We start from the raw sequence: 27,205 nt of genomic DNA, 5'->3' as shown, positions 1-27,205 counted from the left end.
TCCCTCCTATTCCTTCACCAAGCGAGAGGCAGATTATCTTTCACTGCTGCTATTGCCGCCCGGGTTCAGGATTGGATGGGAACAGCAGCAGTGTTAGTAGAGACTGACAACTGCGGCTGGGCCTTTTCTTTTTCCCGCACCTGCTCCCGTGGCCCGGAACAGTAAGTGATGTGCAGTGGGGTGCGCGGGAAGAAGAAAGAGCCATGGAGAAAAATCCGAAGCAGCCAGCAATTGGCAAAGGAGACAGTAGCATTACTCTCCTGCGGCCGATGGGATTCTTCTTTCTTGGCCTGTGGGGGCTGGGGGAGGAGGCTGCTGCAGCTACCATTTGTGCTCTGGGGGAGGGGGGGGAGGGCAGGAAGTGAGAGATAGAAAGAGACATCCAGCCAGTCTGTGTGTAAGTGAGAGAATGAGAATGTGTATGTGTAACTGTGATTGACAGCCTGTGTGTGAGAGCATGTATTTGATTGAGAGAAACTGGTCAGAGAAGTGATGTATATATATGTGAGAGACAATGAAAGTGAATGGTCAGGGAGATGATTGGAGTGTGTGAGAGAGAGAGAGAGAGAGAGAGAGAGAAAGAGAAAGAGAGACTGGTCAGGGAAATGACTGGTGTGTGTGTGAGAGCGAGAGAGAGAGAAAGCATGGAAGTGAGAAACCTGTATATGTGAGAGAGAACATGGGAGTGTGAACCCTGTGCGTATGTGTATGCATGAGAGAGAGACTGACTGGTGTGTGTGAAAGAGAGAGACTGGTGTGTGTGTGTGTGTGTATATGAGAGAAAAAGTGATTATGGGAATGAGAAGCCTGTGCATGTGGAGAAAGCGAGCATGGGACTGAAAAACCTGGGTGTGTGGATGTGTGTGAGACACAGCATGGGAGTGAGAAGCCTGTAATTGTAAGACAGAACATGGGAGTGGGAAGCCTGTGTGTGTGTGTGCATGAGAGAGAGATTGTTCGGGAAGGTGACTGGTGTATGTGTAAGAGAAAGACTGATCGAGAGATGATTGGTGTGAAAGATTATAGATAAACAGAGAGACAGAAACTGGTCATGGGGGTGAGACTGGTATGTGTGTATCTGAGAGACAGAGAGATTGGTCATGGGCCCTAAGGAAGGGGACCATGAGTACAGAGCTTCAGCCACTACTGCTGCTTCTGGTGTGTGCTATTGGCCTGCATGGAAGAGGAATAGGAGAGCTGCTGCAGGGGGTAAGTAAAGATGGCTTTTTAAGTTTATTTTACTTGATTGACTGCCATTTTATTTATTGAATCTTATGTTCTGTTTTCCTAATAGGAGATGTATAGGTGTTTAGGACCTGATTTAATATTTGCAGTGTTGCCTTTTCATAGGTAGGGTTGTTGAGTGCATTCCATAATACAGGTGTAACTGTGTGCAAATTAGTCTTATGTGTATTACTGCAGATCCTGGGAGTATGTTCGATTGGTTCTGTGTGTATGATCGAAGTGACGTATTTTACTAGCATGTAAGCGTCTGTATCAGTCTTATTTGTTGTGTTTTCTCAAGAGGGCATACATTGTAAACTGCTGTCTTTTCATAAGTAGGGCTATTGAGCCTGATAGTAGAAGGAGTTTGTGTTGCTGTTACTGAGATGGCACTAGGACCAGAATATCTTTGTTGTAGGGTGAATGTCTTAATTCTGCTTTACATCCATTATTATGGCTCAGCGGGGTTCCTATGGATGCAAAATACTTTTACATTTAGCCCCATGACTGTCATGTGCTCAGTGTGACATGCATGTGAGAACCATCTGTCAGGTGTGTCCCGACAGAAAAAAGATTGAGAACCACTGCTCTAGGCAAACCTTTGGTCAGGCACTCCCCAGCCTCTCATCCCCAACTTATGTACTGATCGGGGCTTCAGGACAGCGCTCCCTTCTTTGGTGGTATTGGTTCTGGCACAGCTCCTTTATTGGTAGGATTCTGCCACTCCCAAAATGTTGGTGCTCTAGGCAACTCCCTAGTTTGCCTAATGGAAGCACCAGGCTTGCAGTTTAGGTTTTCGGCTCTCCGGGTTAGCTGGGGATGCTGTGGAGGCAGGGATCACAACCCCTGGGGAGGTAAGAGTCTTGGTCATCACACACCGGTGACACGTAGAGGCTATTTAAAAACCATTTAGATGGATAACTGAAAAGTTATCCGTCTAAATGGCTTAGCCGCGATATTAAATGGCTTATCTGGCTAAATTATATATTAAAAGATAATATAAAATGGCTTATTTGGCTAGAATTTAGCCGGATTAAGTTGGGAGAGTTTTTGGGGAAGGAGCCAGATATTCCAGGGAGGAGCAGAGCATTTGTAGTTAGCCGGTTAACCTATTCAGCTAACTCTGGACACGCTGTAGGGCTGGTCTAAAGTTAGTCTGATATACCTATCCAGCTAACTTTAACATAGCTGGGTATATTCAACAGTGTTGCCGTGTCGCTGAATATCCCAGTTAAGTTAGCCAAATAGGTATATCTGGCTAACTTAACTAGCCACTCTGTGGCTGAATATCGGTCCCCTAGTGACCAGATTTATGGCTCATAACTTCAAGATTTGGAAGGAGCCCTGTTGCATGGCCCCAGCTTAGGACTGGTACTGCAATGACTGGAGCAAAGTAAGCTGGGAGGGGATAAAATATGGGAAAAATCCCAACTAGTTGCGAATAAAGGCTCATGGTTTAGAGTTAAATCCTGATAAAACAGAATTATTAAGATTGAGATCAGGACATTAGATTCCTTGTCCCCAGTTAGGGGAAGTGGCGTTGTCTTCGGCAGAAGATGTGAAATCTCTTGGGGTAAAGTTAGATTAATCGCTGACTTTGGAAAAACAAATTTCATTAATGATAAGGATGTCATTTCAGAGATTAAAATGGGTAAGACTTCTAAGATCATTCTTGGAAACTGTAGCATTGAAAAAGGTAATTTAGCATTAGTATTGTTGCAACTGGATTATTGCAATGCGCTTTACCTGGGGTTACCAGGTAACGTGATTAGGAGGTTTCTAGTAATGAATGCGGCAGCATGCACAATTCTGGAATGTGCATGGAGTGCATCAGCTGTTCTGTTACTTTTGTAATTGCACTGGCTACTCATTGTGTGCAATGGTGTAAATTCAAATGTTTAACATTGGCCTTTAAGGTGGTGCATGGAGTTGGTCCACCCCATAAAAGTGAGCGAGAGATACTAATTTGAAATCACAGCTTCAACTGCTCTCAGCGAAAGCATATAGAACAGTCCATTTGCAAAACAGGGCTCTCGCTTCAGCAATCCCTAAGTTGTGAAATGAGCTCCCTATTTTTCTGAGAGAGGAGAGAGATATGTTGAAATTCTGAAAAGAATTGAAAACCTGGTTTATGAGTAATGATGGATAAGAAATTTGCTGTTATCAAAGTAGTAAGGGCCTGTTTTGAATCTGAGGACAGCAAATTAAGGAGCTAAAAGCAGATACAATTAGGTTTATATTTTATTTATTGTATTATTTTATTTTTATTGATGTTTTAAAAGTTGTTATAAATTATATGTTTACCTGATGTATATTGTGTATATTAGTTGTACATTTATTTATTTATGCAATTCTTAAATACCGTTATTCAGAACACAAGGTTCTATCTTTACGGTATTCATAATACAGATTAATAAATAACAGTTGGAAAACAGAATAAATACAATAAAAACTTCAATAAAAATAATAAGATAGCTAAAATCTACTCATAACATAAAACTAAAATAAGATTAGTGTAGTTAAGAAAATAAAAGGTAGAATCATCTAATGGACTGCAGACTTATATATCATCCTGAGCATTAATTCCATATGCTTGCTGAAAGCACCATTTTTTCAAGTCTTTCTTGAATCTCTTCAGGTTATCCTGCGATCTAAGTTCCAATGGAAAGAACGATTCCTAAATAATTTTAAATAAATAAATGGCACTAGAGCCCAACCTATGTTCTGAATGAAGCTCAGAGGAACAGGAAGACACTGCAGGTCCAAAAACAAACAAAAAAATGTAACATTAAATCAAAATACTGATTTGACAGACTGGCCCCTTGGTACGTATATAAGCTACAGTGCAGGAGACCTAATGAGAGAAGCCAAGACTCAATACTAAACAGAGATTTATATTCCGCTTTTTGCACTTTTGTCAGCGCTTCAAAGTGGATTCAATTCAGGTACTGTAGGTATTTCCCTATCCCCAGAGGGCTTACATCTAAGTTTGTACCTGAGGCAATGGAGGGTAAAGTGACTTGTCCTGGTTCGTAGCCCACTGCTCGAACCACTAGGCTACTCCTCCACTCTAGATGGCATATTCTACCCAGAAAGGGCAAGACGGTAACTCCTGCCGGCTCATGTGCATCTTTTAGTTTCTTTAGCCAGCTCTTGGGAAACTAGGAGGGGAGTGAAGGAGGAAGAAGGGTAAATGGGAGCAAAAAATGCCCCCAAAACAAAGTTTAACTGCTTATAGAATGAGTTATCCATTTGCTTTGTATACTTTTGCATTTGCAAAGTATGTCATGGGTCCAATTCACTTTAAAACTACAATCTGAACAGAACTCCAGAAATAAAGCAGGCTATGGACATTTCACTGGAAGGCTCAGCTTACCTGGTTTGCTGTTCAAAGTTCCAAACAGGCGCGTCTGTGTTCTCTATGACAGAGGTAGTGACTGGGGTCTTACTGCCAGCAACAGCAAATGACACACAGCAACTTGGTGTAGCAATGGTCCTCTCAGTCAAAGGGCTTCCTAAAACAGAAGAGGCATCCACTCAGCACAAATTGATTTCCAGCAGATAGATTTGCTGGGAATAAACATTGCATACCTGTTATTAAAATGATCATTCTAATTAGCTTTAATCGGTACCCTGATCAACAATACCAGGAAAGAGGCTGACTGATTTGCATGAAAATGTTATTACCCTCTTACTTCTAAACGGTGTTTCTTCCAAAATCAGGACTGTGGCTACAGTTGTAAAGGCAAATTGAAAAAAAATACTTTTTTTTCCTGTTTTCTTCCAGAAGCCAGATATGGAAAAATCGGTAATTTTTGAAAAATTAAAAACTTCTGAAATATTTTTTCTCTTAGAATGATGTGTGAAATGTTTTTCAAGGCATGGTTTTAAATTATCATCATCTGATTATTATGCTCTAAAAATGACTGCTAACAAATATGTAACATGAAGATGTGAGATAATGATAATTAGAGTTCCAATCCTGAGTGAAGAATTGTGGTTGCATATTAGTCCATTTGAATATATAGAAAATAAAGGTTAACAAACTAGATTATTGGCAATCCCTTTTTATTGGACTAAATTCCTACATCTGGGACTATTTTTTGAAAGCTAAGCTTCCTTTAACGGGTCAGTAAAGACACAACACAATTATACTGAGTTTAAATAGTACAGAATCAGCTAAACATGAGGTTGTGTGCATATGCCATTACAGCTCAGTAAAGGTATGGGGGTGTGTGTGGTGGCAGTGGAGGAACAGTAAAAAGATGGATGATAGAGGTGACTTGATGGTTTCAAAGAGTCTATATCTGATAGTGGTTGAGAAAGCCAATCTTATTAAATCTTTGTTTCAAGGTGTTTGATCATCTTAATTTCAAATGTTTTGCATTTTTGTATAGTTCTGAAATTCCCTTTAAGTACCCGAATTGTGAGGCCATCAAGAGAGTCATCTTCTTTTGAAAAATGTTCGCCTAATGTACTGAGATGAAACACAAATCTTCGCTGTAATGTCTTATGTCTGTTGCCAATCATTCACACTGCTGCAAATCTGTTAGATCCAAGAGTGGCAATGTTTGGCAATAATGATGACACTGTTTTTGCATCTGACAGACAAACAAGTAACAGTCTTAGGATGATGTTGGTAAAATATTTTCAAATGTTGCAGAATACAGAACATCTGGAGATATTTGATCCAGACGTGCAGTCTGGGACTCTGCCAAGCACATTTTTCCTGCACGTCTATTTTTCTTGCATCTCAGCTGCTTCAAATTCCTTCATCATCTGCAGCACGTGAAAGAAACTGGTCTAATGTTTGGAAATACACACACATCTCAAGAATAGACTCGTACTGAAAGAGTAGCCAAGCTTGTTTCACAATCTGTGCAAATTTTCAGTTTACCAAAGTTCATGAAAGAGAAATGAAAGATCAGATTCAGAATTGGATGATATTCATCTTCTAGACACTGATTCTGTTTAGAAAACAGAAACTAGACAGAGATCCTAGCATTGTCAACAATGATACTGAATAAAAAAATAATCCTCCCAAAATTACATTTAAAACACACTGAACAATTTTTAATCTTTTAGCTGTTTTCAAATGTACAACTGATATTGCACAAGCCAAACATTAGGCCAAAAATAAAAATTGAATTTTTCTTTTTGTTATTTTTTTTGGGTTAATAGTTGTTTAGTTCAGTACCACTGGTTGTGCTGCTTGAAAACAGATAAAAGATTAAGAGTGAAAAAATAAAAGTTATTCAGCACCAGTGGCTTTTTTAATGTAATTTTTGAGGGGTTTTGTGCACTGGGAATATTGTGTAAAAAGTGTCATGTTTCGTTTGGCTATTTTTCTTCAGTTAGGTACCAATAAAGTCTACTGTTCCATATTATGAAGTTTAACTGAATATCCACATTTACTGCTACTAAATATTGAGAACTATAGGGCTGACCGTCACAAACCGTTTTTTTTTCTTGAGAACTAAAAGCCATTTGAAAAAGGGATTGCTACTACAATACTCCAGAGAAAGAGCGCAGAAAATAACAAGTTTCTTCTTTTTCTAATCTAAATAATGCTGACTGCAGGAAGACAGTTTGTAATTTCAGATAATAAAGATTACTTTTTATTGGCTACAAAATGTTGATGGTCCATTATTTTCCATTCTAATTTTCAACTGACAAAATCTCAGGTTGCAGTTGATTTCTAGCTCAGGATATCTCTGTAATAATCAGTAATTTATGAAATTGAAAAGTATAAATGTCTTAGTATTTTTGTTTTAGATTTTATTAATGTGCAAACCATCAAATGAGTAGTCTCCAATACAGAAATCATCCCACATCTCAAGAAAATGAATCAGCTAAATTCCCCCAATTTAATCCCCTCCCTCTCAATAGTATTTAAGATCTCTCTCTCTCGAAGGGTTGTCAGATACTTTTAAAGACAGTGAGTCTGTTCTTCTGGGTTTCCATAAGTCGGTTCCATTCGATGAATATCATCCAATCTTTTATAAAGATAAGACAAATCTGGAGCAGACATTTTCCTCCAGTTGGCTGCTATCGAGTACCTCGCTGCAATGAGAATCTGAGTTATTAAAAGATTCACTTTACGAGGCAGTTTCCACCACATAATTTAAAAAAAAAGTTTTGGGTCCCAGTCCATTGTTCCGTCAATATAGCAAATGTTGCATACCTGTAACAGGTGTTCTCATAGGACAGCAGGATGTTAGTCCTCACATATGGTTGACATCACAGGATGGAGCCCAATCACGGAACACTTTTGTCTGGCCCCTACTGAGCACGCCCAGCATGGCACCAACCCTGCAGCCAGCAGGGGTCCCCCCTCAGTCTTGTTTAAAAAGCTACAGGCAGTGCCGAAAAATAAAATAAGAAACATATCGAACCCAACACCATGGGGCGGCGGGTGGGTTTTGTGAGGACTAACATCCTGCTGTCCTGTGAGAACACCTGTTACAGGTAAGCAACATTTGCTTTCTCACAGGACAAGCAGGATGGTAGTCCTCATGTACAGGTGAGTACCGAGCTGAGGATATCAGAGTATGCACCAAATGTACCCAGGGGTGCACGGCACCAGGACTGGGGTGAAATTTGGCCGAGGGCATCCTGAACCCTACCAGGCAGACGGAAGGGTGTTGGTACGTCAAGTTGTGAATAGGTTACGCAGGACAGATTGGCCGAAGATGGAATCTTGTCTTCCGGCCTTGTCCAAGCAATAGTAGGCTGTAAAGGTATGGAGAGAACTCCAGGTGGCAGCCCTGCAAATGTCAGGAAGCGGCACCGAGCGTAGGTGTGCTACTGAAGTTGCCATGGCCCTGACAGAGTGTGCTTTAACACGGTCTTGAAGTGGAATACCTGCTTGCTGATAGCAAAAGGATATGCAGTCTGCTAACCAGGAGGAGAGAGTCTGCTTACCCACAGGCTGCCCCAATTTAATGGAATGGAAAGAGACAAACAATTGAGTGCTTTTCTTGTGGGCAGCTGAACGGTCTAGATAGAACGCTAGAGCCCGTTTGCAGTGAAGGGTATGCAGAGCCTGTTCTCCTGGATTGGAGTGGGGCCTGGGAAAAAAGGTAGGTAGTATAATGGATTGATTGAGATGAAACTCTGATACTACCTTAGGTAAGAACTTAGGGTGAGTGCGGAGTACTGCCCGGTCCTGCAGAAGTTTAGTGTAAGGCGGATAGGTAACTAGGGCCTGTAACTCACTAACTCTGTGAGCCGAAGTGATTGCCAAAAGGCAAATCACTTTCCGTGTGAGATAGCGAAGTTCACAGGATTGGAGAGGCTCGAATGGTGGTTTCATGAGCCGACCCAAAACCAGGTTGAGGTCCCAAGAAGGGGCCCGGAGGACACAGTGGAGGCTTGAGGTGAAGCAAGCCCTTCAGAAAACGTGTTACAAGGGGTTGTACTGATATGGGAACATCCCCGACACCTTTATGGAAGGCGGCCACCGCACTAACATGCATTCTGATGGAGGAAGTTTTTAGACCTGACTCCGACAAGTGCCAGAGATAGTCTAGAAACTTCGTGATTGGACAGGTAAAGGAGTCAAGGGATTGAGAAGAGCACCATGACTGAAACCTGTTCCATTTGTAAACGTAGGATTTTCTCGTGGAAGGCTTCCGTGAAGCAATCAGGACACAGGAAACTGATTCAGAAAGGTTAAGTGGCTGAAGGATTAACCTTTCAACATCCATGCCGTCAAGGACAAGGCTTGAAGATTGGGGTGGCACAGGCACCCATCGTTTTGCATAATCAGAAGCGGGTCCTTTCCCAAGGGAATGTGCCTGCGAATGGAGAGATCCTGAAGTATTGGAAACCACACTTGGTGTGGCCAGTGAGGTGCTATCAGGATCATGGTTCCCTTGTCCTGACGTAACTTCATGAGAGTATTTGAGAGAAGTGGAAGTGGAGGGAATGCATTTAGGAGACCGGTTGCCCATGAGAGGGAGAACACATCTCTTGGCTGATAGTGTTGGCTGCGAGTGAGAGAGCAGAAGTTCTCTACTTTGCGGTTTTGAGGTGACGCAAAGAGGTCTATTTGAGGGTAACCCCACTGTTAGAAGATCAAGTCCGCTATTGAGGGGTTGAGAGACCACTCGTGCGGTTGAAAGGTGCGACTTAGCTTGTCTGCCAACACATTGTCCACTACCGGCAAGTAGGTGGCCTCCAGGTACATCGAGTGGGAGAGGGCCTCCTCCCATATCTGCGCAGCTTCCTGACACAGGAGGTAGGAGCCCGTGCCTCCTTGTTTGTTGATGTACCACATGGCCACCTGGTTGTCCTTCTGAATCAGGATGACTTGGTTGGAGAGGCGATCCTGAAATACTCTGAGAGCATATCTGATTGCTCGAAGCTCCAGGAAATTGATTTGGTGTTTGGCTTCCTCTGGAGACCAAATTCCTTGTGTCTGCAGATTGGCCACATGGGCTCCCCAGCCGAGGCTGGAAGCATCGGTGGTAAGAGTTATTTGATGGTCTGGAGCCTGGAAGGGCAAGCTGTGGAGAAGATTGATCTGATTTTTCCACCAGGCGAGAGACTGACGGAGTGAGTCGGTGACGTGGACAATGGTCGACAGGGGCTGAATGCATTGAGTCCATTGTGACCTTAGAGTCCACTGCATGACTCTCATGGCAAGGCGGGCCATTGGGGTGACCTGAACTGAGGACGCCATATGTCCCAGTAGGATGAGAAAGTGCGTGCAGTCGTGTAGCGCTGAGACTGCAGCTGGTGTGCGAGAGAGACGAGAGTGACAGCTTGTTGTCGAGGTAGAAAAGCTTTTGCCTGCAAGGTGTCCAAGTCTGCCCCTATGAATGATAAGGTTTGAGATGGAACTAAGTAGGATTTGTCATAGTTGACGAGAAATCCTAGCGAAATCAGAGTGTGTAAGGTAAGGTGTAGGGACGATAGAGCAGTTTGCTGAGTGGGAGCCCTGATCAACCAATCGTCTAGATAGGGGTAGACGTGAACACCTTGAGTCCTGAGGAAGACTGCAACTACTAGGAGGCATTTTGTAAGACTCATGGTGCAGACGCGAGGCCGAATGGAAGCATTTGGTACTGATAGTGCTTGGGGCCTGCCAGAAATCTCAGATATTTGCGATGAGATGAAGTTATCGCAATATCAGTGTATGCGTCCTGGAGGTCTAGAGAGCAAAGCCAGTCTCCTCTTTGTCGAATCGGAAGAAGAGAACCCAAGGTTACCATTTTGAACTTTTCTCGATGGAGGTACTTGTTGAGGGCATGTAGATCCAGAATTGGACAAACGCCTCCCGATTTTTTGGGGATTAGGAAGTACCGGGAATAGAATCCTAGGCTGTGCTGACAGTAGGGTACTGGTTCTATTGCCTTGGAGTGGAGAAGGAGGGAGACCTCCTGTTCCAGAAGGATGGGTAATCGGATGTTCTCCATGTCGGTAGAGGTGGGGAGTCCGGTGGGATGGAGAGAAAGTTGAGATGATAACCTTGAATGATGATCACTAGAACCCACTGGTCTGAGGTGATTGAGTGCCACCTGTTGTTGAAATGGCACAATCGACCTCCCACTGATATGTGAGGCAGTGGAAGCTGGCTGCTCCTCTCTATGCAGGAGTCAAAAACCGGAAGCAGGGCTCGGCTGAGGAGCTGCTTGCTGCTTTTGTTTTCATATCTGACGAAACTAGGTTTTTTCAAATGGTCTCATAGAGCGAATTCTAGCCGGTGGCGGGTAGGATTTCTTCGGACAGAAGAAGGACTTCTTAGTACTCAGGAGTACTCAGAAGGCATCAGAGAGCTGTCTCAGAGTCTCATGATGGTCATTGAGTTCCGCCACCGTTCATTGAATCTGTTCGCCGAACAGATAGTCTCCTACGCAGGGCAGGTCAGATAATATGTCTTGCACTTCAGGGCGAAGGTCCGAAGACTTGAGGCAGGCCCATCTTCTTGCCGAGATAGCAGCTGCAGATACCGTGGTAGCAGTGCCAAAGATATCGTAAGATGACCTTATCTCATGCTTGCCCGCCTCAAAACCCTTGTTTACTAAGGTTTGGAGCTGATCTTGAAATTGTTGAGGCAGGGAGTCTGTCAAGTCTTGATTCTGCTTAAATAAGACCCTGTTGTATTGGGTCATATAGAGCTGATAAGAGGCGATTCGGGAGATGAGCATTGAGCCCTGGAAGACCCGGCAGCCAATGGCATCTAGTAATTTTTGCTCCTTGCCTGGGAGAAAGGAAGTGTGGGGTTTGATCTCTTTGCCCTCTTTTGGGCAGATGCTACAACCACAGATTGGTGATCCAATTGAGGTTTTTCAAAACCTGGGGCTGACTGTACCAAATAAGTGGTGTCAGCCTTCCTGTTGACTGGAGCAACAGAGCCAGGGTGTTCCCAGTTCTTTATGAGGAGATCCAGAAGAACTTGGTGAATAGGGATGGAGGTTATTTCCTTGGGAGCATCAAGGAATTGCAACAGCTCCATCATTTGATGACTGTCATCTTGTTTGGTCTGTAATTGGAAGGGAACCAATTCAGACATCGCCTTCACAAAATTTATGAAGGAAAGGTCCTCTGGAGGAAAACGCTTTCTGCTTTCAGTAGGAGAAGGTGGTGAAGGCAGGTCATCGGTGTCTGGTCAAGAATCATCAGTCCAGCTATCGTAGGGATCAGCACTTGCCCCTCTAGGAGCCCGAGGGGGACGGGACGGTGGAATCCCTGAAGGTCCTGGTCTAGGTTCTGAAGGAATCGAAGGAATAATTGGAGGCACCGATGAAGCCATCGAAGGCATCGATGAATGGATCGGTGGCGCCAGATACATCGGAATTGATGGATGGATCGGTGGCGCCGGACATATTGGCATCGATGGATGGATCGTGGCGCCGACAGATGTATCGGCATTGATGGCTGAAGCATCAGTAGGACTCCCGATGGAGGGATGCGGAACGGTGTTTCTCCTCCCAATGACAAGGTAAATGGAGAGGGCACCGGAGCCATCGGTGACCCGGGATCCATCAGTGGAAAAGCGGCAATGAGCGCTTCCATCCTCGAGAGCAGCAGTGCCAACGCTGCCGGAATTGGGTCAGTGGTCGGTTCTACAATCGGTACCAGTGTCCGTGCCGGAGGAACTTGGAGTCGATGCATTGCTTTGTCGATGGCCTCCTGAACCAGCCGGTCCAGTTCTTCTCGGAGACCCGGTGCAAGCAGCCCCGGCTCCGGAACAGAAGAAGGAGGCAGAGGCATAGCTGGAGGGACCACCATTAAAGGCGGAGTTTCGGCTCCCAATCCCCTTTCGGGTGAGGGTTGCGTCGGTGACCCGGTCGCCGAAAAGGTCGGTGCCTTTTCTGGACGGGGTTTCTTTGACAGCGGCTCAGATGATGGCGAGGTCGATGATTTCGCTCCCTCGATGGCCCGAGACTTCCAATGTCGGTGGCGATGTTTCTCTCTACGATCCCCTCGGTCCTGAGGGGGAGCAGAGGTGGTTGAAGGCCAAGAAGTCGTCGTTGCCGGATGGTCACCGGTCGGTGGTCGATAATGGCGCGAAGTTGACGGTGCCTGTTCTGACAACGTCAATGCAATGGACAGCGTCGGGGTTTGAGCACGGAAGAGAAGCTCCATCTTCTCCATTCTGGCCTTGCGATATTTTGGTGTCATTAGGGCACATTTGGTGCAGGTCAGGACATCATGCTCACATCCAAGACACATTACACAGATCTTATGAGGGTCTGTTATGGACATGGTGCGATTGCAATCCGGGCACCGACGGAACCCCAATGCCATGGCCATGAAAAATTTGAGCCGCGGTATGGTCGACGGCCAGTAGGCCGCGAGGGCCAAACTTGACGGGAATCGACCGAAAATGGGTAGAAAACTTACCGGAGTACCGCGGCTTAAAAAAATTGAAGGAGGGACCCCTGTGGGGTAAGAAAATTTGTAGTAATTCCGTGAGGAAAATTCCTGTCAGGAATCTCTGTGGAGCTCCTTAACTGCGTGGCTAGTGCTGTGCGGAAAAAAGAAGACTGAGGGGGGACCCCTGCTGGTTGCAGGGTTGGTGCCATGCTGGGCATGCCCAGTAGGGGGCCAGTCAAAGTTCTAGAAACTTTGACAAAAGTGTTCCGTGATTGGGCTCTATCCTGTGATGTCACCCATATGTGAGGACTACCATCCTGCTTGTCCTGTGAGAAACAAATATATTTTTGGATAGCCCTCCAAAAAGGAGAAATCGAATTACAATTTCACCAAATATGGCCCATTGAGCTCTTTTCATTACAACCCTGCCAACATTTATCAGAGACCCCACTCTACATCCTGTGCAATTTTGAGGAAGTGAAGTACCATTTATAGTATGCCTTAAATGTATTTTCTGCTAAGTGCGCAGAAATAGAAGATTTGGGTCACCGTGACCTGTATGTTCTCCCATGCCTCCATATCAGGAGAAAACTGAAGATCCCTTTCCCAGTCAGACTTGTGTTTAAGCTTTACGGAGAATGGGATATTAAAAATGTATATATTTTAGAAATCAACCCCTTGAAGGCCATAGGCTTGGAGCACAGCATTTCAAAGCCCGTATGTGCCCTCATCAACACCAGGGCCGGTGCTAGGTTTTTTGCTGCCCTGTGTGAACAATTACTGTGCTGTGACATATACGTGTGAATGAGGAACCCCTTATCTTTCCAGTTAACCAAAACTCTAAGTTGAGATGCTATGCAGGGCATAAATGTTTAGTGAATTATTTATTTAATGATAATTTTAATTTGTTTTATTTTGGTTTATTATGTATGTTCGGTTGGATACCGCTTTTTATTTCCATTTTTTCAGTTATTATGCATGTTTGGTTGTAAACCGTTTTGATTAATTCTCTGAATTGTAAAGGCGGTATATAAACATTTTTAAATAAATAAATAAATAAATATAATTCTCCACATGCAGCATCCCAAGTCTCCCCATTTCCTTATGCCAATATAATATCTCTCTTTCACACGTGGGGGCCTCTGTCTCCAGATAAAATTGAGAAATGTATTTTGGATCTGAGTAAGCATTATCTTAGGGACAGTTATAGGAATTGTATGAAAATAAGAACAGAGCCTGGCCCGCGTACTCAGCTTGATTACCGCTATCCTCCCTAACCAGGAGATCACTTCATTAGTCCATACATTTAAATCTTTGTATATTGTATTCAATAGGGGGTGGCAATTAGCCTTCAAAATTAGATGTCTGTGTACTATAAGATAAACACCCACATATTTCAGAGTATTATCAGCCCAATGAAATGGAAACAGTTTCTGTATTTCTTCCCTGTCTTGGTCTGACAAATTTAAAACTAGCCACTGCCTCATATTCCTCCAGCTCCCCCACTGCAACTGCAACAAAGTTATAGGCTTAGACAGGGAAAACAAAACGCCATCTGCACATAAAGAAACACAAAGTTCTTCTGTTCCCGTCCTTATTCCCCTCTCATCTTCCGCTTTTTGGATCTTTGCAGCAAATAGCTCCATTACCAGCGCAAAAAGAAATAGGAAGAGAGGACAGCCTTGCCTTATGCCTCTACCCAACAGGAAAGGCTCCGAGAAACTCTCATTCATCTGTAATTGAGCAGCTGGTGACTTATACATAAGCTCTATACAGCTTTAGAAATTATCCCAAATCCCCACCTTCCTTAATACCCGGTCAAGCAGCACTGTCTGAATTTTCAAGAAGGCTCATCACCCACTAAAAATGTTCCTAGTAAAAACTTTTTTTTATGGGTTATCATAAGGCTTGAATATAACTGCACAGAGCAGCAGTTACTACCCTTAGAGAAACATGGGGGTAACCTGCATGGAGTGGCACTTACTACCATAAGAAGCTTGCTGGGTAGACTGGATGGACCATTTCGCACTATTTGAAAATTGTAGTCCATAAGCATCATTCAACCAACCTGAACAACCTGGAGCAAATCTGCCAGGAAAAATTGGCAAAAATCACTCCCAAATAGTGTGCAAAGCTGGTACAAACTTACCCCAACAGACAAAGCTGTTATTGCAGCAAAAGATGGTTCTATCAAGTACTACTTTGAAGGGGTTGAATACTTATGCAAGCAGCATTTTTCATTTTATTTTACAAAAAATGCCGAGAAATAATGAATAGTGACTTTGAAAATTTCCTTTAAGAGTATATTGATTTGCAATGAACATACTGTTTGGAACAATCTGTGTGTCATTTGTAATCCACACAAATTTGCTGACTTTTTAGGGGGGGTCAAAGACTTTTGCAAGGCACTGTATTTCTTTATCAAGAGTTTGTTGCTTGGTCTGGATAAGTTTGGGGAGTTGCACACCTCCCAAATAACTCAATATCTTTCTACCAGAGAGGACTATCCGCAGAATAAAGCTCTTGATAAAAGTGTCTAAACCGTTCTCTAATCTTATCCATCTCATAACCATTGTTCCATTCCTATCCTTAATTTGTATATTCTGGGTTAATTGCACTTTTCTTCTTCAGTGTTTGAGCTAATAGCTTAGAGGCTTTATTGCTAAACTCAAAATTCTTCTGTATTGTTAAAAACATATGATAGTTAATAAAGTCAACATATAAGTCTTTCAGCTTATCCCTTTCTTTATCCAACTGCCCCCACAACTTATGACAACCTGTCCTTTTATGCTGGGTCTCCAATTGTTTAATGCTAGCCAATAAGGTTTAGAGATGTGCATTCGTTTATCATAAATTAGGTAATTTCAACGAAATTGATGATTTGTTTATCATGAATTAGGCAATTTCAACGAAATTGCCTAATTCCGAACCACGAAACGGATTTTCCCCGAACTTCGGGGAAAATTCGTTTTTCGGGTTTGTGCAGGGGGAGGGGCACATTTATAAAAAAAAAACAAAACCAACCAAAAACCATCCCATCCCTTCACATTTACTGTATTACAATACCCCCCCCCCCCCACCATTCCGATCTCTCCCCAAGACTTACTAAAAGCCCTGGTGGTCCAGTGGGGTCCTGCGAGCGATCTCTCCCTCTGGGCCATCGGGCCTGTTATGAATCAAAATGGCGCCGATGGCCCTTTGCCCTTACTATATCACAGGGGCTACCGGTGCCATTGGTCGGCACTTGTCACATGGAAGGAGCACAAGATGGCGCCGGCTGTCCATTGCTCCTACCATGCGACAGGGGCCAACCAATGGCACCAGTAGCCCCTGTGACATCATAAGGGCAAAGGGCCATTGGCGCCATTTTGATTCGTAGCAGGCCCGACAGCCCGGATGAAGAGATCACTCGCGGGACCCTGCTGGACCACCAGGGCTTTTAGTAAGTCTTGGGGAGGGATCGGGATTGGGGGGGGGGCTGTAATACAGTAAATGTGAAGGGTTGGGGTGGTTTTTTTTTCCTGATTTGGATTTTTAAAAATTTAATTCGTTTTTCCCGTTTCAGGTTCGGGTTCCAGCTTTGTTTTTGCTGAAAAATGATCCGTGGGAAAACGAGTTTTCCCACGAAGCGCCCAAACTGAAACCTGACCCGAGCCAGAAAAACAAAGCTCATCTCTAATAAGGTTTCAACGTGACTTATTGTTTCCTTTTTTTTTCATTCCACGTGCTATTAATTTGCCACAAATTACTGCTTTTAGACCATCCATTTGGCTTTACATCCTCGTCATTCAATTACAGGTATTCCCAAATTTCTATCTCAATTTTCTTTGCTATTTTTTCATTCTGAAACAAGGCATCATTAAGTTTCCAAAAAGTGTTCCTACAGTGAGGTTGCAGGCCCCACAATTTCAATCAATTACATCCCCACCCCCCCCCCAAATCAGATCAATCCTAGAATAAGTTCCATGAGAATTTGGGTAAAATGTATAATCCTGGGTAGTGGGATGAAGTACCCTCCAAATGTCCAATACAATTACATTTTTAAGCATATTTACCAAATTCCTGCTAAGCTATCTCTAAGACATCCCCAGAAAAGCTGAATTGTCCATCTTCGCTTTTAAAGTGAGGTTAAAATCCCCCCCAACCAATAAAGGGCCTTTAGCAAAAGGCAGTAGTTGTTCTGCAACCTTTTCAAAAAATATCCCATGATTGAAATTTGGGGCATATAGGTTTGCTATAGTTACCAACACACTCCCAATCCTTACATTAATTAGCATAAATCTTTCCCTGTATCTAGCCAGATCAGTTCAGACTCCTGGGTTTATGCATCCGTGCCAGCAGATGGAGACAGAGAAATACTAATTTGGACTGATCCGTGGTAATACAGGAACGAAAATTAGCAGGTAAGAACCAATTTTCCTATCTCCAACATACTTCTGAATGTCCAAAATCTGAACCCCCAGTGATTTTCTAAAAAACACTCCCCCCCCTCCAGTTTTTTTTTTTTTCACAATTTGATGCCAATACAATGGATTCAAAATCTTTATGCTTCAATAGTAGTACAATAATGATGGCAGAAAAAGACCAAATGGTCTATCTAGTATGTCCAGCAAGTTTCTTATGGTAGTAACTAAAACTCCATGCAGCTTATCCCAAGCACCTCATCCACTCTTCTCAAATGAGTTTCCTGTACTAATAAGATGGCTACTCTCATAGCATTAATCCCTTTTAACAATAGTTTTCTTTTCATGGAAATATTCAACCCTTTTACATTTAGAGACAATAAAGTAATTCCCACCATCTTAAAAAAATACTGTATATCCTTCTATACATACCTGCACCTTCCCCCTCCTACCCAGTCATCCCACCCTACTCCCCCTCATCCCAGTATACTTCCATCCTTTGCCCACTCCTCACCCAGCAAAATAACCTAAAAAGAGGATGTACCCCACAGACCAGATGTTAACCTTAACAGTAGCAAACCAATATTAAGCTAAACGAATACAGCTGCATTAACATACAATTAGAGAGAAAAACAGAAAATTATCATTATCTCCAGAAAACATATAGCAGTGTTCAGCATGTTTCACAAACTTTTCCACACCAAGAGATTGGTAACTCCACTCTGGACTTTGCTCCCCATTTGTGCTGTGTAGGGGTTGCTGCCATTTTGAGAAATCCTGGTGTGGAAGAGGAGAGGATGACACTGCTATCTTGTTAGAAGCTGCTGTCTGACTCTCATTCTCAGTCACAAGGCCATGTTTTTCAAGGCAGACCAGACTTTGGCCAAAGTTTTCCACTGACTAAAAAGCTCAGGCAGAAGGGAAATAGCCATTTATATCAAAACATTGCCATCTTGAAGAATAGTGTTATTATCTTTCAATTCTCTTCTCCTCTTAAGCGTAGCCACCAAAAGGTTCGCAAAAAGCTCAACTTTATGAGACTCCCAATGAAAGGGGCCAATGCTTCTAGCTTTCATCATTAACTTATCCTTAATTGGGTACTCCCAAAAATAGACAATTTTGTCCCTGGGAGGTTCTGCTTTTTCGGGCCTACGGCTCTCAATATTGGGGGCTCACCCTCTACCTCTCCTCCCCACTGCTCAGTATTGCTTTACTAATCTTTTATGCCACTTCTACGTAGTTTTCTTACTTGCTTATCTCCATTCTTGAAGATTGTTCTGGCATGCCCGATTCTTCAAATCTTTAAGTTTTTCACTAATCGCCTCATGTTCAGCCAGCTCCTTCGTAAGAGTCCAGAGCTCCACAATCTGAACAGCTTGTTCTTCTGCTCCCTGCTCAAATTTGTCTAGGTGGCTGGCAATCTCATTAACTTCTCCATGCAGCTAAGCACTTGCCTCTAACATGTCACTATTAATCGAGACAATGTCCTTCTTAACTCATGGAATCAAGCTCTCATTTCATACCGAGGAGCATCTTTGCCTTCCATTCCACTTTGCCATGCATGCTCTCTGTCTTCATCGAAGCACTTGGAGGAATGCTCCTATGCGGTTCGGCTGCTGTTGACCCATCTAGAGGCAGAGTTCCTCGCCATGAAGAAATTCTTAGTTTCAGCTGCCTGAGAGTTGATACCGTGATGGAACATACCTGAAAATTTCAGCACAAGTCTGGGTCGTCATATCCACATCTGAAACGCTATGAAAACGTTTGTTGTGACCATACAGTCAGAGCACCCAAATCAGGCATGCATCTTGTGCCGTGATGTCACTTCCTCCTAAATGTCTTAGTTTTATATTTAGAAAAAAGAAAATTCTTATGTGCTGAGCTGTATATAGTTCATTTTGTATCTTAAATACTATGTGACACAGACCCTAAATCAAATCCTTGCCGTTATAAATAGTGGGCATGTCTGAAAGTTCTAGATTCTTTGAGATCAAAGTTCTGGACAGGGGCTCCATCTGATATCATCCATGTGTGAGGACTGCCATTCTGCTTGTCCTCAGAAAATCTTTTGTACCGTTTTCACACATACTGACTTTCCATGTCAACAATTTCTCATTCTTTATACCTTATTAAGCTACTGCAGGTGTTTTGACACCCAAAACACCTGCAGTGGCTTCTACCTGTCTTGATGCTGCTTCCCCCCCTCAATTATATTCTAAGGAGCTTGAGAAGATATTTAAATGATACAGGATTATGTGACACGGAGGCTGGTTTACTAAGATGCGATAAGTTAGGTTAATTTTTTTTTAGCACGGAAAATGCATGTTACTGAATAACCCCATGGGATGTATGTCAAATGAGTGAATCATTAGTGAATCAGCATCTAAGTGTAGGCAAACATTTTTTCTTTTTTGCTTTCATATTGTGTTCACATCACTGCTTGGGCATGCCCCAATGTGCTTCTTTTACCTAATTCCAGATGTTGCTGCTACCAGAGTGACTTTGTAAGCCTTAAAAAAGACTGAACCTCATTCACATTTTAATGAAACAGTTAATACATCGAGTCCCATGGAAAGGGGTTTATATCAAATAACTTATTATACACTCAGTATTGGCCTATTCACTGGTGCTTTGGGCTTTTAAAAAAAAAACAACCCAACAATGTTTCAAACAGAGGATAGCAAATAAAATATTTGCCAGACTCTCCTAAATATTTGCCTTGGCCTCCTTGCTAACTTCTAAGACAGTAATTTTCAAAAGGGATGGCTGCAGGTTACACAGTGCTTTAGCTGTAGAAATGGCCTTTTAGAAAACTACCTGACCAATATGCTTGTAAAATTATGCACATATACAGTGTATGAGCGGACAACAGAGGTGTTCTGGGGGGCAGAGGGGGTCTCTGTATGGTTGAGACTTCCATGCACACTTTATGATTTTAAAAAGATACATGTAACTTCTCTCGGCAAAGGGAATGGGATTCAGACAGCAACCAACTAGAGTCCTGACTTTTACAGTCTGGGGAAACAATTAAGCATAGGGGTAACTTGCTGGTGTGGCAGTTACTACCCTTAACCAATAAGCCTGATACTTTTGATGCAACTTCAAATTTTGTTATCTGCCTCAATGGCAGGGGGTAACAGGTAATTGGATTCATACCATAACCAACGAGGGTCCTGACTTTTACGGTTTGGGACACTGATACGCATGGGGGTAACCTGCACGGTGCAACAGATACTACCATAAACTTGCTGGGCAGACTGGATGGACTTTTGGTCCTTTTTTTGCCATCTTTTCTATTTTTCTATGTAAAACTACATGCACCAAATAGCTGGAATGCTTTTCAAAGCAAACTTACATGTGCAAGGTCACTCTGAAACTTGGGCACATAGCCTGCAAATTTACACGGGCTGTTTTAAAATTACCCCCTAAATAAGTGAATTGACCTCTAAGTGACAGAAAGTTCATTTTCTCCATGAGGGGCTGTCCTACTACTTCTTTCAGTTTACTTGGAAATATTTCTAAGGACACCATTCCTGGAGAGCATCTTAAGTTAGGAAGCAATTAGCTGTAAGCAACAGCATACCCTCAAGCTCAGGGAGAATATGCAGTGCTTCCCAATTAGTAGCTGAAAATATCTATGTTCCCCTTACTGACTGCATACAAAGAGCCACTCATCACTAAGGGGCCGATGCAATTATGTGCGCTGAAAGCTGGGGGCTGACTTTTCAGTAATAGGCTCATTCACATGCATTTGCATGTGATGAGCGCTATCTCATGCACTCCGCGTCGGACGCGCGCTAAATAGGCGCTAATCCCCCTATTGCATTAGGGGGTGGATTAGCGCCTATTTATCCCGCGTCCGACTGCGTGTTATACAGTAAGCGCGGTATGGGAAGGTAAAATTGTATTAAATGTTTGAATCTGTGAAAGTCGAGCAACTGCAGCAGACCTGACACAATGAGCATCACTCTGATAGTGGGGTGTGTGGGGTTCCTTGCACTCCATAGATTTAATTGTTGCCCTTCCAGCAGGCAAAATTTGTATTTCCAAAATATGACAGACTGAAACCTAGAAGCAGAATATGATAGCAGAGGAGGACCATAAGGCTCATCTAGTCTGGCCAGTTTCCTTCCTGTTAGTGCCACAGAACTCCAGTGATCTCTGGCTTTCCCTGTACCTCCTCACAAGCAAGGATCTTCTCCCAGGCTTTCTTGAAATCTGCTACTGTTTCTGTCCCCACCTGCAGTGGGAGGCTGTTCCATGCATCTATCACTGTTTAGTGAGTATTTATTCTAGTAAAAAAACATCAGGGTTGCTCTGCTGTCCTAGAAAAGAAACTTATTTTAAAAAATTGTGTTACTTAAAAAAAATGTGTGTTCTTCAAGCAGAAAAAGCTATGCAATAATGGTCAAGTACCGTAAAAAAAACCAAAAAAGAAAACAACCAAACATTCAAAATACTCACACCTGAGTTTGCTGAACTGCTGCTTTTCTAGCACTTCCAAAAATATTTTGTCTTTTATCAAGCTGTTTACCCTCAGTCTGGAACCTGAGCTGTAAACAGGGCAATTAAACCCAGGCTGGGAAAGGATTGGATTATCAGCAGCAACAGATACTGGTTTGAACTAGTCTGACATTCTCCCTTTAATTAGAATGGTTTGTGCCAAGGGAAAAAAGTTTCCATTCTGTACAAAGTGCAAAGCCAAGTTTAGGAAGGCAGCCAGATGGGAGAGGTAAGCTGTTCTCACACACACACACACACAAAACATCTTTCCTCACTGCCTTATAGGCACAGTGTTAATTGAAAAGCTGAATCATCACAAGAGGAAATGTTAAGCTGAATCATCACAAGAGGAAATGTTTCCGACCCGTAAACTTCTTTTCTGTTAGTCTGCACTCCAGCATGGACTGTTAAGGAGTAACATCACTTTCTGGAAGGTCAAAAGAATGAGATCTTGAATGATTTTATGAGATTTCTCTTTCCCCAGGCTGCACCACACAAGGCTCTGTCAGAGTAAGTGCTTTCTCAGAAGCATTTATAACGGGCAAAAATCGTAGACGAGTAAAGCAGAGTGGCTTGCCTGTAACAGGTGTTCTCACAGGACAGCAGGATGTTAGTCCTCACATGTGGGTGACATCATCAGGATGGAGCCCTCACGGAACACTTTTTGTCAAAGTTTCTAGAACTTTTGACTTGGCACACTGAGCATGCCCAGCATGCCACCAACCCTGCATCCAGCAGGGGTCCCCCTTCAGCCTCGTTTATAGTAAACGTACGAGCGAAAAATAAAATAATAAATCAAAAGCGACTCCAACTCTGCGGGGTGGCGGGCGGGTTTCGTGAGGACTAACATCCTGCTGTCCTGTGAGAACACCTGTTACAGGTAAGCAACTCTGCTTTCTCACAGGACAAGCAGGATGGTAGTCCTCACATATGGGTGAATAGCGAGCTGAGGTAAACGTACCAAAAGCACCCAAAGACGTGCAACAGGCACAACAGGAGTGGGTTTTGGTTAGGCAGGCATCCTGAAATTTCAGTGGGCCTCTGGAAGGAAGTTGGGTTATTAAGCTGAGAATAGATTGCATAGAACAGACTGGCCAAAAATGGACTCTTGCTTGCCAGCCTTGTCTAGGCCATAATGAGCTGCAAAGGTATGGAGAGAACTCCATATAGCAGCTCTGCAGATGTCAGTAAGGGGCACTGAACGGAGGGGCGCTACTGATGTTGCCATGGCTCTTATAGAATGCGCTTTCACACGTTCTTGCAGTGGAAGCCCTGCTTGTTGGTAGCAGAAGGAAATACAGTCCTCTAGCCAGGAGGAGGGAGTGTTTGCCCACTGGAATCCCTAGCTTATTTTTATCGAAGGAGACAAACAGCTGGGTGGACTTCCTATGGGCCACAGTGCGCTCCAAATAAAATGCTAGGGCACGTTTGCAGTCCAAGGAATGCAGCGCTCGCTCACCTGGATGTGAGTGGGGCTTTGGAAAGAAAATAGGCAGTATAATGGATTGATTTAAGTGAAATGACGATACTACTTTCGGTAGAAATTTAGGATGAGTGCGGAGAACCACTCGATCATGGAGAAATTGTTTGAAAGGTGGGTATATAACTAGCGCATGTAGCTCACTAACTCTGCGAGCTGACGTTATAGCTAGGAGAAAAAGCATTTTACAAGTGAGATAATGCAGCTCGCAGGAGTGTAGAGGCTCAAACGGAAGCTTCATGAGCTGTGCTAATACTACATTGAGGTCCAAGGCTTTCGTGAAGCTATGAGGACTTGGGATACAGTGTCTGAGAGGTTGAAGAATTAGCCTTTCAACATCCATGCTGTCAGCGACAGGGCCTGGAGGTTCAAATGACACAGCTGACCGTTGTTCTGAGTTATCAGGAATGGATCTGCTCCCAGGCGAATACAAGGATGGACTGAGAGGTCGCGTCTTGTAGCTGCGATGTAGCGAGCAAAGGTTTTCCACTTTGCAATTGTGAATGGACGCAAAGAGATCTATGTGTGGATAGCCCCACTGCTGGAAGATATTCTCTGCCATAGTGGGGTTCAGGGACCATTTGTGTGGATGAAAGGTTCGACTCAATTTGTCCACAAGTTCACTGTACACGCTTGCCAGGTAGGTTGCTCTCAGGAACATGGAGTGAGAGAGAAAGAGACCAGGCCCATATCTGTGCTACTTCCTGACATAGCAGATATGACCCCATCCCGCCCTGTTTGTTGATGTACCACATTGCTACCTAGCTGTCCGTTTGGACCAGAATTGCCTTGTTGGATAGACAATCTTTGAAAGCCATTAGGGCATACCTTATGGCCCTGAGCTCCAGAAAGTTTATTTAATGTTGTGATTCTGCCGCAGACCAAGTTCCCTGGGTTTGCAGGCTGTTGACATGGGCTCCCCAACTGAGGTTGGAAGCATCAGTTGTCAGTGTTATTTGAGGTTTTAGAGTTTGAAAAGGTAGTGCACTGAGACAATTGGACTCGTGAATCCACCAAGGTAGCGAGAGCCGGAGCTGTCTGGTGACGTGGACAATGCTGGTCATTGGATGGTGGGCTTGAGACCATTGGGACTTCAGTGTCCATTGTGTTACCCTCATGGCAAGATGAGCCATTGGAGTAACATGAACTGAAGATGCCATGTGACCCAACAGGGTCAGTAAGTGACGAGCCGTCGTGGATTGGCGTAAGTGTCGTAAGGATTGCCAGAGTGTGGACACGATCCCTTGGGAGAAAAGCTTTTGCCCGGATAGTATCTAAGTCCGCTGCAATGAAGGAGAGGATCTGTGACGGAACGAGACTGGATTTGGGGTAATTTACTAGAAATCCCAGTGACAGTAGCATCTGTAGGGTGAGATAGAAGGAGTTTAGAACCTCCCTCTCGGATGGAGCCCTTAGCAACCAATCGTCTAGGTAAGGGTAGACATGGATGCTTTGGCGCCTTAGGTAGGCAGCTACTACTGCCAGGCACTTCGTAAAGACCCGAGGTGCTGATGCTAGGCCGAACGGCAGTACTCGATACTGGAAGTGTCTGTGTCCGACAAGGAAATGGAGATATTTTCGGTGAGATGGCGTTATCGCTATAAGCGTATATGCGTCTTGGAGGTCTAGAGAGCAAAGCCAATCTCCCTTTTGGAGCAGAGGGAGAAGGGAGCCAAGGTTACCATTCTGAACTTTTCCTTTTGTAGATGCTTGTTTAAGGCACGAAGATCCAAAATTGGACGAATGCATCCTGATTTTTTTGGTATTAGGGAATATCAAGAATAGAACCCTTTCCCCCGTTGTACAGGGGGCACTGGTTCTATGGCATTGGATTGGAGAAGGTTTGTTATTTCTTCCTCTAGGAGTGGTGAATGGTCAGATAAACCCCACCCCGGCGAAGGTGGGGAGTCCGATAGCACTGAAAGGAAGTTGAGATGGTAACCTTGAGACACACCACCGAGAGGACCCATTGATCTGTAGTGACTGTGAGCCAGATGGCGGTGAAGTGGCATAGGCGGCCGCCCACTGGCAGAGATGGTAGTGGAGGTTAACACTTGCTCTCTAGCCAGGAGTCAAAAGCCCGAAGCAGGGCCAGGCTGCGGAGCTGGTTGGGCTTTCTGAGGCCTGGACTGATGAGCTTGACCTTTTTGGTAAAGACTGATTGAGTGGCTGCAAGATGGGGGAGGATAATATCTACAAGTTTTTTAGGTTGCCTCTTAGCCTCTCTTCTGAAAGGACGTTTGAAGTAGAAGGGAAGTCAGATGGTACAGAGGAGAGCTGGCGCAAGGTCTCGTGGTGGTCCTTGAGCTGAGCGACAGTCTCCTGAATCTTATCTCCGAAGAGATTATCACCTGTACAGGGGAGGACCACCAACCTCTCCTGAACCTCCGGTCTTAAGTCCGATGACTTCAACCATGCCCATTTTCTGGCACTTATCCCCGCTGCAGACACTCTAGAACAGAGCTTTCCAAAGTGTGTGTTGCGACACTTTAGTGTGTCGCCTGCACTGTGCCGGTGTGTCGCACAAGCCTGGTGCACGTGACGTGGTATACCGAGGAGAGGTCAAAGGGAGCCAATGCGGCCGCCGGTGGACCTCATTCCACTGGCAGCTGAGTAGTTAAGCATTGCTGTGCTGTGCCGGAGACACACAACAGGAAGATCGGCAGGGTCGTGGTGGAGCTCAGGTCACCACAACCCGAAGAAAAAGGTCACGTCTAAACCAGTGTAATATTTACCCTTGCTTATTCACAGGTAGGGTTTATTGTTGTTTGAGTCCTTGGTGTTATTACTGTTATGTTACAATGGGATTGCAGTATAGATTTTGAGTGTCTTTTTTTGCGGGGTTTTGTGTTAGTTCAAAATGTGCCTGGCAGTGCTGCTGCTGTTACTGTGAGGTGACACCAGAATTTGAAAATATCTTTTAGTATGATGAGCTGTAAGGGAAACATCCAAGCTCCATTGTTTGGGGGAATTTCAATGGATGCACAGAGTTACAGAACTGGAGGTGCAGGATTTATATTGACTTTCTGTCCCTTCCTATAAATTCCAGACTTCACTCTCATAGCCATATAGAATTAGTTGAATGAGGCTATCAAATAATTTTATAGTGTGAAACTGGCCAGCTTTTTAAAATTACGCAGAAGACCCTTTGGACTTTTTTTTATTAACACCAAATATTCAAAAGCTGTGTCCATCAAGCTCATATATCTCATTAAAGAGGTAAACTGAAAAACACAAAAACTTTGTTTTATTATTGTTACTCATAAATTATAGCAATAGCATTAATCTTGGAATATTATATATTTTTAATATAAATGAGAGGTTTTCACAAGCTAGGTTGTGTCGTGAAACATTTTATTATGTTTATATTTAAGGAAACATACATAAATTGTTGAAATACATTTTGTTCGTTTAACCTTTAACCTCTGGTTTGCTAGTAGTCTGAATTACCGTGTCACTAAATTATGTTTGTATAAAAAGTGTGTCACCAACATGAAAAGTTTGGAAAGCTCTGCTCTATGCTAATCTCTCGTATAGCTGCTTACCAACTGTACATGATGCAGTACAACAGAAACCTCTTCAAGCAGATGCAGGATTTCTCAGAGTCTCTTACAGAAGGACTTCAGGAGCAGCTTAATTCCTTCCTCAAGAAGGGCCTCGACGCTGGTAAGCACGAGGTCCGTGCTGCATACGACATCTTCGACACAGCGAGCCATGGAACACTCTACATCCCAGGGCATCAAAAAACCTCTGCTCCTTCCCAGGAGGC

General features: G+C 43.6%; 1 protein-coding gene across 2 annotated transcripts in view; it reads right to left on the bottom strand.

Annotated features, from left to right (window-relative positions):
- C2CD3 (C2 domain containing 3 centriole elongation regulator) overlaps window positions 1-27,205 on the bottom strand; it is a 429,817-nt gene that overhangs the window by 138,077 nt on the left and 264,535 nt on the right. For both annotated transcript variants that reach the window (XM_029602105.1, XM_029602106.1), the window contains exon 25: window positions 4,601-4,739. In XM_029602105.1, coding sequence (XP_029457965.1) covers window positions 4,601-4,739 — 139 coding nt within the window. The remainder of the gene's footprint in view (window positions 1-4,600; window positions 4,740-27,205) is intronic.

This window comes from Rhinatrema bivittatum, chromosome 5 (genome assembly GCF_901001135.1).
Source record: "Rhinatrema bivittatum chromosome 5, aRhiBiv1.1, whole genome shotgun sequence".
Lineage (NCBI taxonomy): Eukaryota > Metazoa > Chordata > Amphibia > Gymnophiona > Rhinatrematidae > Rhinatrema > Rhinatrema bivittatum.
This window is presented reverse-complemented; position numbering and strand designations above follow the sequence as displayed.